This window comes from Onychomys torridus, chromosome 13 (genome assembly GCF_903995425.1).
Source record: "Onychomys torridus chromosome 13, mOncTor1.1, whole genome shotgun sequence".
In the NCBI taxonomy this organism is placed as follows: domain Eukaryota; kingdom Metazoa; phylum Chordata; class Mammalia; order Rodentia; family Cricetidae; genus Onychomys; species Onychomys torridus.
Window position 1 is genome coordinate 63021556 of NC_050455.1, and position 13485 is coordinate 63035040.

At 44.4% G+C, this 13485-nt stretch overlaps 1 protein-coding gene across 1 annotated transcript in view; it reads left to right on the plus strand.

Moving 5' to 3' along the window:
- Myo5b (myosin VB) overlaps positions 1-13485 on the plus strand; it is a 302139-nt gene that overhangs the window by 214483 nt on the left and 74171 nt on the right. Inside the window, exons 15-16 of the mRNA XM_036205228.1 lie at positions 9691-9846; positions 10491-10588. Coding sequence (XP_036061121.1) covers positions 9691-9846; positions 10491-10588 — 254 coding nt within the window. The remainder of the gene's footprint in view (positions 1-9690; positions 9847-10490; positions 10589-13485) is intronic.

Consider the following 13485-nt stretch of genomic DNA (forward strand, 5'->3'; position numbering starts at 1 on the left):
TAAATGATGACTTAGTACAGTTTAGTTCTGCTACTGTTTTGATTTTGAGTTGACTATTGCTGAGAAGAAAAAGTGTCTGGCAAGGCAAGTATTAGTATTAGCTGAGCAGTTTTTGCTATTTAATTTTATTTAATAGCTTCATTGAATAGTTATGAAGCAAGAAACGTATCTAGACATACCTAGACAATCTCTGGGATCTTAGTCCAGTGAAAAATGCAGTTACTACACACATGCAAGATGCAGAAAGGTATGTGTGGTTGTGACGCAAGAGTGTGAAGGTCAAGAAGAAAGTTCTCTAGAAGAGAGTGTCATGGGGGCCTCAGTGTCAGTAGTTTGCTAGGAAGACCTGCAGAAGTTGGATGTGGTTATACATAGGGTAACAATTATTGCAGTGTAAGAATGCAAGACAAACTCAGCAAAGAGCAGGTGTGTTAGGGAGTGTCTGGGAAAGAGCAGGTACAAGCTTCCAAAACTCCTCTCCCGGTGAACTCTGACAAGGTGTGTGGAGTTCCTCCAGAGAAGCAAGTGCAACGATACTTTATTTACCCAGAATGTTTGCCAGTGGGCATTTACACAGGCACCTCGGTCTAGCATGAACTAATCTTCCAGACTCCCCGGAGAAAAGCAGATACTCACCAATGGATGATATTGTTTGCACAGTCAACTTAGAAATAGTGAGCCAGTCATATCAGAGAATGGTGAAAACTCACTCGAAATCCAAGTTACCAGACACTAACCAAGAGTTGGCCTGGAAAGCAGGCTTTGGGAAGAATGGTGCTTTTGCTCTTTTCCACATGTGGTGGTGTTTTAGGTTAAATACACTGTGTTTTCATTAGAAATTTAGTCATAAAAATTCAAATATCACAAAGCAATATACACGCCTCCTCTCCTATTTCATGAACCATCTTTCAATGCATGCCTAGTCTGCATTATAGCACACTGGTACATCCTTTTAAGGGTGAAATAATTATAATATGCATGCCTAGTCCCCTCTGATTTTGTATTCATCATTGTATCCTTCCATGTGCATACACACATGCTCTTCCTTTTTTAAACTCTCAGTAGTTTGCTATTATTTCATAAGTGACACTGATAGTTCAGTGGGTATGTGCAACAGTTGTAGAGTTACTAAACTGAAGGGCAGAAAAGTCTGTGCTGTGTTCTTAGAAAGTCATAGACTCCCTTGTTTTGCCCCAACCCAACCATCACACTTCTAGCTTTCTCTTCTGCCAATCCAGCGACCGTGTTGCCTTCCCTACACCCCCAACCGGAACCTACAGATGAGCCTCCATAGATGCAGCTGCAGAGTAAAGAGAGGCCATGTGCTCTCGGGCTCTGTCTGGTGCCCGGCACATCTGTCGTTGTGAATATTTACATTCTTCGTTACCAAGCCACTCTCGGTTTCTGAAAAATTTCACTGTGGTAGCAGTCCTCCGAGACTTCGGTTTCAAATGCATGCCAACAGTAGAATAATATAGATCTAGAAACATTAAAGACCCTAGGACATCAGTTGAATAGTGTAATGCCTATTTTTTAAAGATAAATTTTAATCTCTAAACACAGCTAGTTCTCAAATCATCGTGTAAATTTATAATTTTCAAGTATGTTTATTTTATGAGAAACCATTGGCTTTTATCCTCTGTGCGGCATACCTGATAAGAAATTATCACCTTGTCGGGAATAATTAAGTGGTGTGAAATAGAGGACTCCCAGCTGCCACCAGCCAGGGGGACCTTCCCAGAACTCACACTTAGTGGGGATAAAGCAAAGCAGTGGTAATAAGAAAGTGATTAGGGAAGCCTGTTACACTGTGAAGAGCTAGAATGGAGCTAATTGCCTTCTCGGCTATTACAGAGCTATAAATAGGGACACAGCAAAGAAAAGCCTCTTTAAAACACAGCATTAACACATTCTTTTCTTTCAGTCCAAAGAATGGCAAGTTTTTCCTCCCAACTTTTGCTACTTTAGAGAAGGAATGTCTTAGTGTACGGCAAGGCTGGGGGAGCAATCCTAAATAGGACAGTATTGTTCCTCTGAAGATGTTCTCCTGTCTGCTGTTTGTAAGTCGGAGGGACAGCTATTGAATTGGAAATTTATATCAGTGTGAGACATGATATAAATGGATGGACACAAGTGACACCAACTCTCCAGTGAATATCATCAGAGAAGTGACCTCAAGAACATCATGGTTCAGAGAGTCTGTCCAAAGTGCCTACCCTGAGCCTGGCAGTCCCTAGGGTCCAGGCATAGCAGAGCAGCCCGTCAGACTGAGCCCCAGTGCTCCACTCAAAACAATGGTTGTGCCTTGGGGTTCTCTGAAGCAGAACCAATAAAGAGAGAGAAAGAGAGAGAGAGAGAGAGACAGAGAGACAGAGACAGAGAGGGGGGAGGGGAAGGAGTGTGTAATACGTATATATAAAGAATTTGTAAAACAGTAACAAGTTTTCTCACTCTTGAGAGGCTGAAAACCTGGTAGAGGACCAGCCCTTGAGGCTGCAGCCTCAGCACTTGAAGGAGCCCCACGGTGGCGGTCTCACCCAGGGTTGGCACTTGGTCCACAAGGTCAGGTGCCTCAGCAGTCCCAATCTGGGGCCACAACCCTGAAGGGTTCCTGCCACTACTCAGTGATGGACTCTAGTACCAAAATCAGTGAAGGAATCAGCAGCAGCAATGGGCCAAATCTACTCAGTGGAGGAAAGAAGGCCAAGTGAGCTAAAGGCCTTTTTATCTGAACTGCTACATTTGGGGTGCATCTGCCCACATCAGTTAAGGTGGTCAGAACAATTTCCCTACCCACGTGACTCAAATCTGTGGCAAGCTGACATTAAAACCCACTATCACAGTTTGTTTTTAAACTTCATTACTGCTAAGTGTGAACTTCTATGGTACTTTATTGAGACCTCGCATTATGACACACACTTGGCATTCCCTACCCTGGCTGTTGGAATGTGTCTGAGAATAGGCAGATTAGAACTTCAGTTGATAAACAGTGTTGCCTTCCCTTTTCCAAGGTGGGGCTTACCCTTTGAAGGACCCCGTAAATATTTTTTATTTAAATGGTGAAGATTCACCCACCTCCTGCCAAAGTGTCAAAGAATGGCTTGAAAAGAAGGTGCGTTTATTTTTATGTTTGCAGCAGTTTTTTTGAGGAAGAGCTCCTGATCAAACTGTTACACTGAGTCCTCTTTCAGTATCACGTGCCCGTTTGAAAGGAAATCTCCACTAGATTCTTATAAACACAAATGAATAGGCGTGGTTTCCAAGGAAACAGTGCGCACACAGCTGTAATTGAAATGTTCTTAGACTGTCAGTCTTTAAAAGGTGTTTTCATACCTCTCTTAATCCCTTTGCAAATAGATTTGCCTCGGGTCTTTAAAGTCTGTATCTAGGCTTGAATAACATAAAGTAGAGAAGCCGGTACCTATGGGGACATTTCACATAAATGGCAAACAGGATTATCCATGTGTTTGGTTTCTCTGAATGTGTTACCGTGACTGTTATCGAGGGAGGAGGGAGCGGTTTGTGGAAAAGCCTCAGTGGACACATCCCAGTGGCTGCCAAAGGAAGAGTTGAAGGACTTCTCTGTTCCTGGCCAGCTTGAGTACAAAGCAGGCTTCTCAGCTGCTCTGACAGCGAACCTAGAGTTTCTTCTTTGCCCCATCCAGTAAAGTGTAGGTATTTTGTCCTTTGAGTTCTTTGTCGAGTTGTAATTTTTGTTGTGTTTTTGGGTTTGTTTCTATTTGGGGCATTCCCCAGTAAAGTTCCTATGTATCCCATCCCTCCTGGCAGATGGATGGATGGGGTCCTGCTGGGCATTTTCTGCCTGGCTTTTGCTATTAACTACAATCTAGGGTTATATAAGGGTTCCTCTTAGTCTTTGAGTCTCATGACCAACCTAGATCTTTCTATAATGACCACTGAGTCACTGAAACAAACCTGCACAGATGAAATCCACTTCTCCTTCCTAGGTGCAATCTCAATAGCAGAGATCTGCAATTAAAACACAGCTTTGAAAACAAACCCCACATCCTTTAGATGAGTGGTACCATTGTAGCCTCAAATCTCCTTTAGAGTGTTGGCATCTCTGTCTTTTGGTTTTTGGGGAAGCTTGAATGTGTTCAGGCATACCCGGTACAGAGTAAGTACTGTTCACCCCCCCCGTTTTGTTTTGTTCCCTAAAATATCCTATTACTCTTGGGATTGAAAATAAAACTCCTTCACCATCTGGTCCTTCTTGCTGCCCTCTCGAGCACACTGTGCCTGTACTGGCTTTATGTTTACTAGTTCCCAGGATGTACTGAGTTTCATCTCTGCATGTACTTCCCCATGAGATATGCTTTCTACCCATCACATATCCCGTTTCCCCAAATATGGTAGGTACTGTGGACATCAGGTGGACCAGAGCTGTATAAGAAAGCAGGCCAAGCAAGCTAAAGGCAGCAAGCCAGGAAGCAGCATCCTTCCATGTCTGTCACTTTGGTTCCTGCCCCCTAATTTCTTGTGCACCCCCCCCCCCAGCTACCCTGGCTACCCTTAATGATGGACTACAGTAAGCTGATATTCTACCTGTGAGCCCAAATAAACGCTTTCCACTCTGAATTGCCTTTGGTCATAATGTTTATCACAGCAACAACAGCAACAGAAAGCAAACAGGAAAACCCCCTGAGAGAACCTGTTCCTGGTTCCCTTGTCTCAGACTCTGATTTAGTCAGCCTTGTCATTTTCTCATTTCCTTTAGGACATCTTCTTGTCTTTGTCCTTTCTATCCTGTGGGTAATGGATAAGTGCTCACCTTCCATGCTAGACCATGAACTCCTCAGTGTGTAACAGGCTGTATTTGTTTGTGTTCACTTTTGTGTTACCAGCTCCTAGCACAACATGGGTTGGATATCTGGGAACTGGAAAAGATTGGTTTCATTTCTGTGATAGCACATAGAATTTAATACCTAGGGAAGTAACACTACTATATATTCCTCAGACAATCAGCTTGGTCCTTTCGCCTCTAAAAAAACATATTTATGACTTTGAAATGCCATATGTGAAGAGGAGAAAAATTCATTGCAAAGATGCAGAATTGCCACCTGTTGGCAGATGAAACTTAAAATAATCTATAATTATGTCACTGAAGGGCCATCAAAGCCACCTGCCTGACAACATTGTCCTCATTATCCTTAGTAGGGACTGGAGCCCCTTTATTTCCTGTTATGTAAATATTTTGGTTCTGCATATTTTGAATATTTCCAGGCCCTGGACCAGGATGTGATCATATTCTTTCGTGCTAATTGTCATCAGTCTGTTAACAGACATGAAGTAGCCAGAGGAATGTACTTGGCTGTTCACGAGAGATGGTCTTTGGTCTTACATTATTGGTTTATACTTTGATTTATTCATTTTACTTTTGTGATGCTTGTACTCAAACCCAGGGCCTCCCATATGTTACACAAATACTCTATGTCTAAAGTCCCCCAGACCAGAATGATAGGTGCTTTTCGATTTCCTAGGCCAATGAACTGTAAAGATGATTGGCACACAAACCACTATGCTAAAAAACTGAAAGTTAAGGTGCTTCTCATGGCTGGTTCTATGAGAAAGGAAAGGTATGAGGGAAAAGCAAACAGGCATGCTGATGTATGCACAGGCACACAGTGTACAGTTTTGTTGCCTATAACCTACAGTTGCTTTTAAGTTCGCATTATAAATACCCTTATATGTAACCCTGTCTCGAAAACAAACAACAACAACAACAAAAAAAAAATACTTATACATAAGTACTCTTGACTCTAAAATTGACTTTAAACCATAAACTTATAATACTTAAGGGTAAAATAGTTGTTTATATCCTTTGTTTTAGTTTAAAATCCTTGGGATAAGAGACAAGCCTTGCGTGCTAACATTAGCCATCATAACTCTGCACTTGCAGGTCAGTACACCTGTGTTGATCCTCTAAGGAGTTCATGCATACGACCAGGCCTAACAGTTGGTGAACACTGGCACTTTTCTTTTCAGAATTTATGCCTGTTTTATTATTATGCAAAGAACACCAGAGATCATCCCATGGGATTGGGGAATGCTGGCTGTGCAGTGTCTGCACCTCCCAGTGCAGTAGACATACACCAACTTCCAGCCAGTGGTCTTTTGCCACTCAGCATAATTATAGCTAACAGGGTTGTAGAGCCTGCTTTTGGATGAGCTGTCACCTGATTCTGACACCCAAGCTCAGCTCTCATGTGCCACCAGCACCATCTTGCTGCTTTATGTGGATACTGTCATGTATTCATGTACTCATGGCTGTATTGTCAGATGTCTGACTACCAGGAGCTGAGATAAACGACATATTCCTGCAGATTATAAAGCAATGTCCAGGCATGCTGCCCAATTTTCACAGGCTTCTAGGACTCTGTTGTAGTTCATACTGAATGTCAACTTGATATAATCTAGAATTACCAGGCAGACAAGCTCTTGGGCTTGCCTGTGAAGGATTATCTTGATTAGGTTAGTCTCTGGGCATGCCAGCAAGGGCTTATCTTGATTAGGTTAATTGAGGTGGGGAAACCTGTGCTTACCAGGCTTATATACTTGGACTGAACAAAAAGGAGTAGCAGCATTTGTCACTGTGCTGCTTGGCTGTAAATGTAACGTGACCACCGACCTTAGGCTCCTCCCTCACTGGCTTCCCTGCCATGGTGGACTAAACCCTTCAACTGTGAGCCTGGATGAATGCTTTCTTGTGGAGTTGCCTTGTCAGGGTATGTTATCATAGTAAATGCAGACTCATTGAAAACATAACACAGGCATGTGAAGTACTAACAGAGTGTGCTGTTGTTGACTTGTTTTGTGGGTTGTGGACCTGTCATGATTTTGTCACTTCCTGAGCTATTGACATGAGACCCCACATTTGTCATCTAAGTGCCTGATGAATACTTGTTAACCTGAGATTGCTGTTGGGGAAGACCTGGGACATTTGTTGCAGAATGGGATCGGAGCATGAGCTGCTGTCACTGCCATATAGGACCTGTAGCCTGATTCGAAGATGCCGTTGTGTCGTAAGGACAGGGCTTCCCCTCTTCACCTAAAGTTCCCTCTTTGAGTTCAGGGGATGTTGCTAGTGAGAGGACTATTTTCTCTGGTGTCTTTCGTGTATTTGACCTTGATTGCAAAAACCCTAAGGAATCAAGCTTTGTTTGTGCATCCAGGGACCAGCTTGCCTCTAGTTTGGGCTCCGCCTTTGTCTGGTAGCCCTAGGGGTGCCTATGTCAGCTACTATGTTTAGTGGGGTGGGAACAAAGGTTGACTCAGGGTCTGGTAGGTCCTGTCCCCATGGATTCCTGCTGCCTCATGTGGTTAATGACAGATTTAAATTCTATTCTGGTGTGTGTGTGTGTGTGTGTGTGTGTGTGTGTGTGTGTGTGTGTGACAGAGAGAGAGAGACAGAGACAGAGACAGAGACTTCCTTGTCCTTGGTACATTAGGAGACTTTTCACTGCTGAGACAAGATACTGAGCAAGATGACTTCAGGGAAGAAAACTTTATTTTTGGCTCCCAGTTTTCAAGGTGTTAATCTATCATGGTAGACTTTAGTCTATCATGGTAGAATGAAGACTTTCTCCTTCTCTTTTATTCCATTCGGGCCCCAGCCTATGGGATGGAACTACTCACATTTGGGGGCAGACTCTTTTCCCCTCAGTTAGTCCGAACTAGAGATTCCTCTGGACACACCTAAAATGTGATTTCTTAATCCTCAAGGTGTTTTCTGTGTCCAATCACATTCACCACCAAGATTCATTATCACACTGAACATCTGAATTTTTAAAACATCCCTTTGCCATGAGGATATTAATTGTACAAAATAACGAATTTCATCACGACTTCTTTATGCACATGCGTACTTTGATTATATTTACTCCCATTGCCCTCACCTACCCCCTCTCCTCCTTTCCTTCCTTCCCCTGAAGAGTCACCTTCTCCTTCAGTGGCCATTTTTCCTAGATCCCATGTAGGATATGAAACATGATGTGTCTACCTGCGTTTTCAGAGTTTTTACTGGTTTTGCATTGTAATCTAATCATAGAAGTAGATGATGTCTCAGTACTGGGCATCTCCTGTATGTGTACATGGGTAATTTCATATCGCCCTTATTTCTACGTTGGGAGCAGCAAAGGCACTGTGGGATCAGCAGGAATTGGTTTTAGGCCCATCACAGGCCAAGATGGCTTCTATGTGCTATAGACTAGGCCTATGGGATACCCAATTAGGAGTGGGTAGAGGGTGTTGGAAAAGAGAACAAGGGATGCAGGGCTGGTCCTGGAGAGACAGGCTTTAAGACGTGCAGAGAGAGTAAAAGGTAGGATTTCTGAGGTAGGATGAGCACAGTGAGCAAATGTGGCAGGATGGGATAGAAATGTGATGCTTACCTTCCTGAAGAGCAGGAGAAGCAGCTTTACGGCTGTGCCAGCAGTATCGGATGTGCTAGCCCAGGGCATCCAGACACCCAGGACCAGGGACTCATGAATTCAAGTGGTCTTTAAGGGAAGAGAGTGCAGAGTGGATTAGGGGACCCTAGAGTCTGAGTCACTGCCCTTTAGCCCTTTTTCTGTTGAGATTCAGTGTGCTGAGGTTGACAAAGGAGTTATCTATGATCATTTCCCTCCCCACTCTCAGATGTGTATTGGAGACCTCATAGTGCTAGCCCAGCATTGATTTGCTCAGGGAATGAGGACAGATGTGTCCTCATCAGGCTGAGAGTCTTGATGGACAAACTGTGTCATTAGCACCTTGTCACCCTAACACAGGAACACACAACAGGGTCCTTTTAACAGTCTTCTATAGTAGATACAGTCTTAACCCTGCTGTACTGATGGAAAACCCAAGACTCGGGGGAGCCAAATAACATTGCAAGATCTGACAATAAGTGTTAGAAAATAATAACATTTAGACACAGTTCTGTGAATGCCCATCTCTGCCTCCTACTACACCGTGAGGAACAGAAACGGTCTTTGAAAATGAATGTTTAATAACACTGTTGGGGAAAGCAACCTTTCCCAACCCTTATAAAGACTGAGGTATCGTTCTCCACACACCATAAAACCCACCCTTTTGAAGTGTAAACCTCGGTGGTTTTTAGTAAGCTAGGCAAGTTGTGCAATCATGCTACAAACTCAAGAATATCCTCATTACTCAAAAATGAAAAACTGCACTCAACAGCTGCTACTCCTTTCTCTCTTGGACAACCAGTAGGGCACTTCTTGTTGTCTAGATATTTCAACTAAACAGACTCACATCTCTGTTCTTCTAGGTGTGGCTTTTACCATTTAGCATAATGTTTTCAAAGCTCATCTGTGCTGTGTTGTAGCATGTATGAGGACTCCGTTCCTTTATATCGTTGAATAATATTCCATCGTATTGACAGACCACTCTTCATTCATCACATGGTGGTCATTTGAGTCATTATTACTTTGTAGCTTTGATGAATAATGTTGCTACAAACATGGGTGCACAAGGTTTTGTGTGGAAGTATATTTTCATTTCTCAGGAATATATATATGTATGTGTGTATGTATATATACGTGTGTGTGTGTGTGTGTGTGTGTGTGTGTGTGTGTGTGTGTGTGTGTATGCTATTTTGGAAGACTATAAACAACATTAAACTCTAAGAGATCTCCTTTGCACCCTTCTTACTGTGATTGTGTCTAGTTCCCACTAGTGGCTGACTTGTTCCAAGATGATAAGGACTCCGTTCCTGCCACCAACACAGCCAAGACTCGATCATCTTCAAAGATCAATATTCGCTCTTCCAGACCCCCCTTGAAGGTCTCCAACAAAGAGCACAAGAAATCCGTGGGCTACCAGGTTAGTCCTTGCCCCGGGACTGTGACATGTGCAGCAGGGCTGGCTTGGAAGGGACTGACAGAAGGAAGAAGGGGTCTAGAAGCAGGGTCCCACTGAAGGTCTCTAGATCGTGTGGGGAGGGAATGTCCAACTGCCATGCTCGCTTTCTGTGTCTCCAAAGAGAAGATCCTGGTAATCTGCCTGCCTTTTTTTCCTCGGGATTTGCCGATTGGGGACATTTCATGCAAACCCCACCATTTCCTGCATGTTTGGGTACAGGTCTTAAACGATTTCCTCATATTCAGGGATAGCAGGCCTCTAGCACACAGCAGGCAGATCTCTCTCATCACTTAGCACTCATGTTTTGTCTTATTGTCATATTCATATCATCATATTCGTCTTATTAACAGTGGGAATTAAACACGTTATGGAGTAGTCTCCCCCATTTATGTTGAAGATCCCTACTATGGAAGGACTCAGTGGTACTCATAGCAAGTTCTGAGTGTCAGCTAGAACCTAACCCCCGTCACTGAATGTCTTCCTGTCCCCGTCCTTTTGAATGGATCATTGTAATAGTGATCTCTGCTGTCACCACTGGCAGAGTGGTCTCTGGAATGCTAGTGTAGAACAGTGAAAATAACCGAGGTCCGGTTTTGCCCCTGCAGTTCCGCACTTCCCTGAACCTGCTTATGGAGACCCTGAATGCCACAACGCCGCACTACGTCCGATGCATCAAGCCCAATGATGAAAAGCTCCCCTTCCAGTAAGTGCCAGCTGGGTGTAGCCACACCAGCCTGCTTATCCTGCCTCGGGATCAGTGGGAACAGGGCAGGCTCCGCCTTGCTGAGCTCTACAGAGTCCTCTACTGACTCGTCAGTCACTTCCCAAATGGGCTCTGTGCCGAGCCTCTCTAAGCATGCTGCTTGCTTACTCTCCTCCCTTCCTCCTCACGTGTGAGACGTGATTGGGAATCCCTCTGTACCTGTATCTGTTGACATGAAGGAGCTGGTGGACAGAACAGCATCCAGGGCCTAGGAGAGGAGAACCAGATGCCAGGTTCTCTGCAAGGCCTAGTGTGCACACCACCACCACCACCACCACCACCACCACCCCTGAGGGTAGGAGGATGAGAAAGGGGGAAAACAGACCAGGACCAGAGTTGGCTGGTTCCAAGCTAATCTTTCACTCTCTTTGTCAGTTAATTATGGTTTTACAATATCCTGGTTTTGAAAGACATACAAGGAGATAATAAATGAGAATTACCAGTGAGAAATGTAACAATTTATATGGTTAAAACATGTTGTTGCTTTTACTATAGTTATTATTATCATCATTATTATTATTGGCTGGGAAATAGCACAATCAGTCAAGTGTTGGCCTTGCAAGTGTGAGGACCTGAGTTTGAACCCCAGACCCACATCAAAAAGGCCTGTGTAGTGAGTGGTGCATGTTGTCTTCACAGCACTAGAGATATGAGATAAGAAGATCCTGGGGCTCCGTGGCCAGCAGAGGTAGCCTGATCAGCAAGCCTCAGGCCAATCGAAAGACCCTACCTTAAAAAAAAAAAAAAAAAGGGAATGCTACCTAAGGAATGACACCCAAGGTTGACTTATGGCCTCCCCACACACTGCACATGTATACATGCACTCCTGTTTTATATATATATATATTTTTTTTATATATATGTATGTATATATATATCACTACATATGTTGACACAAACTATTGACATTATTCTAAAAGCAAAATTCACTATATCTTTCCTCCCATTCCTATTTCTGGTGCCTTATCCTTAGCACTCATCACACGTGGGTCAGATAGTTTTTGTCACGAAAGATTGTCCTGAACATGATAGCATGGTTAGGAGCATCACTGGCCTCTACCTGGCACATGCAGTAGCATCTCCATCAGTGTGACAACCAGCATTTTTACACATTCCTAAATGTTCCCCAGGGGGGCAGAATGGCCCCATCAAGGGCCCTTCCCCTGTATATCTTTATAGCACTTCTCATATAAAAGCATTTTCCCTCTACTTTTAGTCAAGAAACACGTCTTATTTCTTCTTCATTAGACACTTGGCTATGACAGGTAGAATGGCATTAAGCGATGCCCCCTCCCCCCAGCTAAAGGACTTGCATGTCACAAACAGCTGCCACTGCCACAGAAGTGACTGTCAACAATTCAGTGAAAATGTTATGGGGAAGGAATGACAAGATGTCTCAGCCAGTAAAAACACGTGCCCCAAACCAGGCTTGAGTTCAAATCCTGAAAACCCACAGAGTGCAAGGAGAGAACTGACTTGAGAGAATAAAGGCGAGAAAGCAATGGAGTGACTCCTCTCCCAGGGAGGAAGTGGCCCAGGGTGAGTGTCAATCTAGAAGCACTTGGGGGAGGACCTGATGAGATTGGCTGACTAATTGGTCTCAGGGTCTCGGTGGCTGAGCGGTGGCTGTAGGGATGCTGTGGTGACTGTGGATGCTGAGGAAGTGGTTGAAATTGAATGGCCTGTGCAAAGTTGATCGAGTAGGAGTGATTGTAGAAGCTAGAAGCCGGGCTTCTCCCTCTGCAGCCAGACAGCTCCAGGCTGTGCTGTTCCTGCGCTGTTTGGAAACAGGGAAGTGAAAACCTGGCTTTCTGTAGTTTAAACTTGTACCTGGTGGTTTTTCAATCAAATCTATGGTTAGGTGTTCATTAGCTTCCACATTTAAGAGTAGACAGTTGGTTTTCCATTCCTCATCACTCCATAGTGAGGCAGATGGAGTCTTCACTAGTGCAGAGATAAGATTAGAATGCTGCACAATCCGGGCTTCCCAGTTCCCTGGACAAGGAGGAGGGTGCAGTGTCTTCCTTGTCCTGTCCTTGTGACTTTGTCTTGAACGTCCTTTTTCCATCTGTGATTACTGTAGCAAATCTGAGAGTCGTGGTTGGCAGATGTTCTCCACACCCACCAAGTGAGTGAGGGAAAAGAGACAAGAGTTCATGGCTTGCCTGAAGTGGTCCCAGCTGTCAGTGGGGAGCAGGGGCCCAGCTGCATTCCTCTCCAGCTGCGTTAATCCACACAGGGACTATGGGTGGGGTGCTGCTGCTGTCTGGGATGAGGAAGAGCAGGCAGGGGACCACAGGTGGGATGATGTGCTGTCTGGGATGAGGAAGAGCAGGCAGGGGACCACGGGTGGGATGATGTGCTATCTGGGATGAGGAAGAGAAGGTAGGAGACCACAGGTGGGACGATGTGCTATCTGGGATGAGGAAGAGCAGGCAGGGGACCACAGGTGGGATGCTGCTGCTGTCTGGGGTGGGGAAGAGCAGGAAGGGAATATTTTTATTGACCTCATCACAAAAGGAGATGTTAAGGCTAAGCTAAGAAATTACTTGTTCTAGATAGTAGCCTAGAGGACAGAATTGTAGTGGATGAATATGGGGCCCTGGGACAAAAGTCCCACATTTATCTAACACCTTTTGAAAACTCCTGAGTATCCATTCTGACTGACTGCCTTAGAGGTAAGAGGAACAGAGCTTGTACCCTGAAGGCTTTCCCAGGATTGGAAGCAGCCCTCATGTCCTAAGAGGCTTCTTCTGGGGCCAGTCAAGGGCCAGATCCCAGAACTGTGCTACATATCAAAGTGAACAAAGACACCTTGGGACACAGGATGGGAAAGG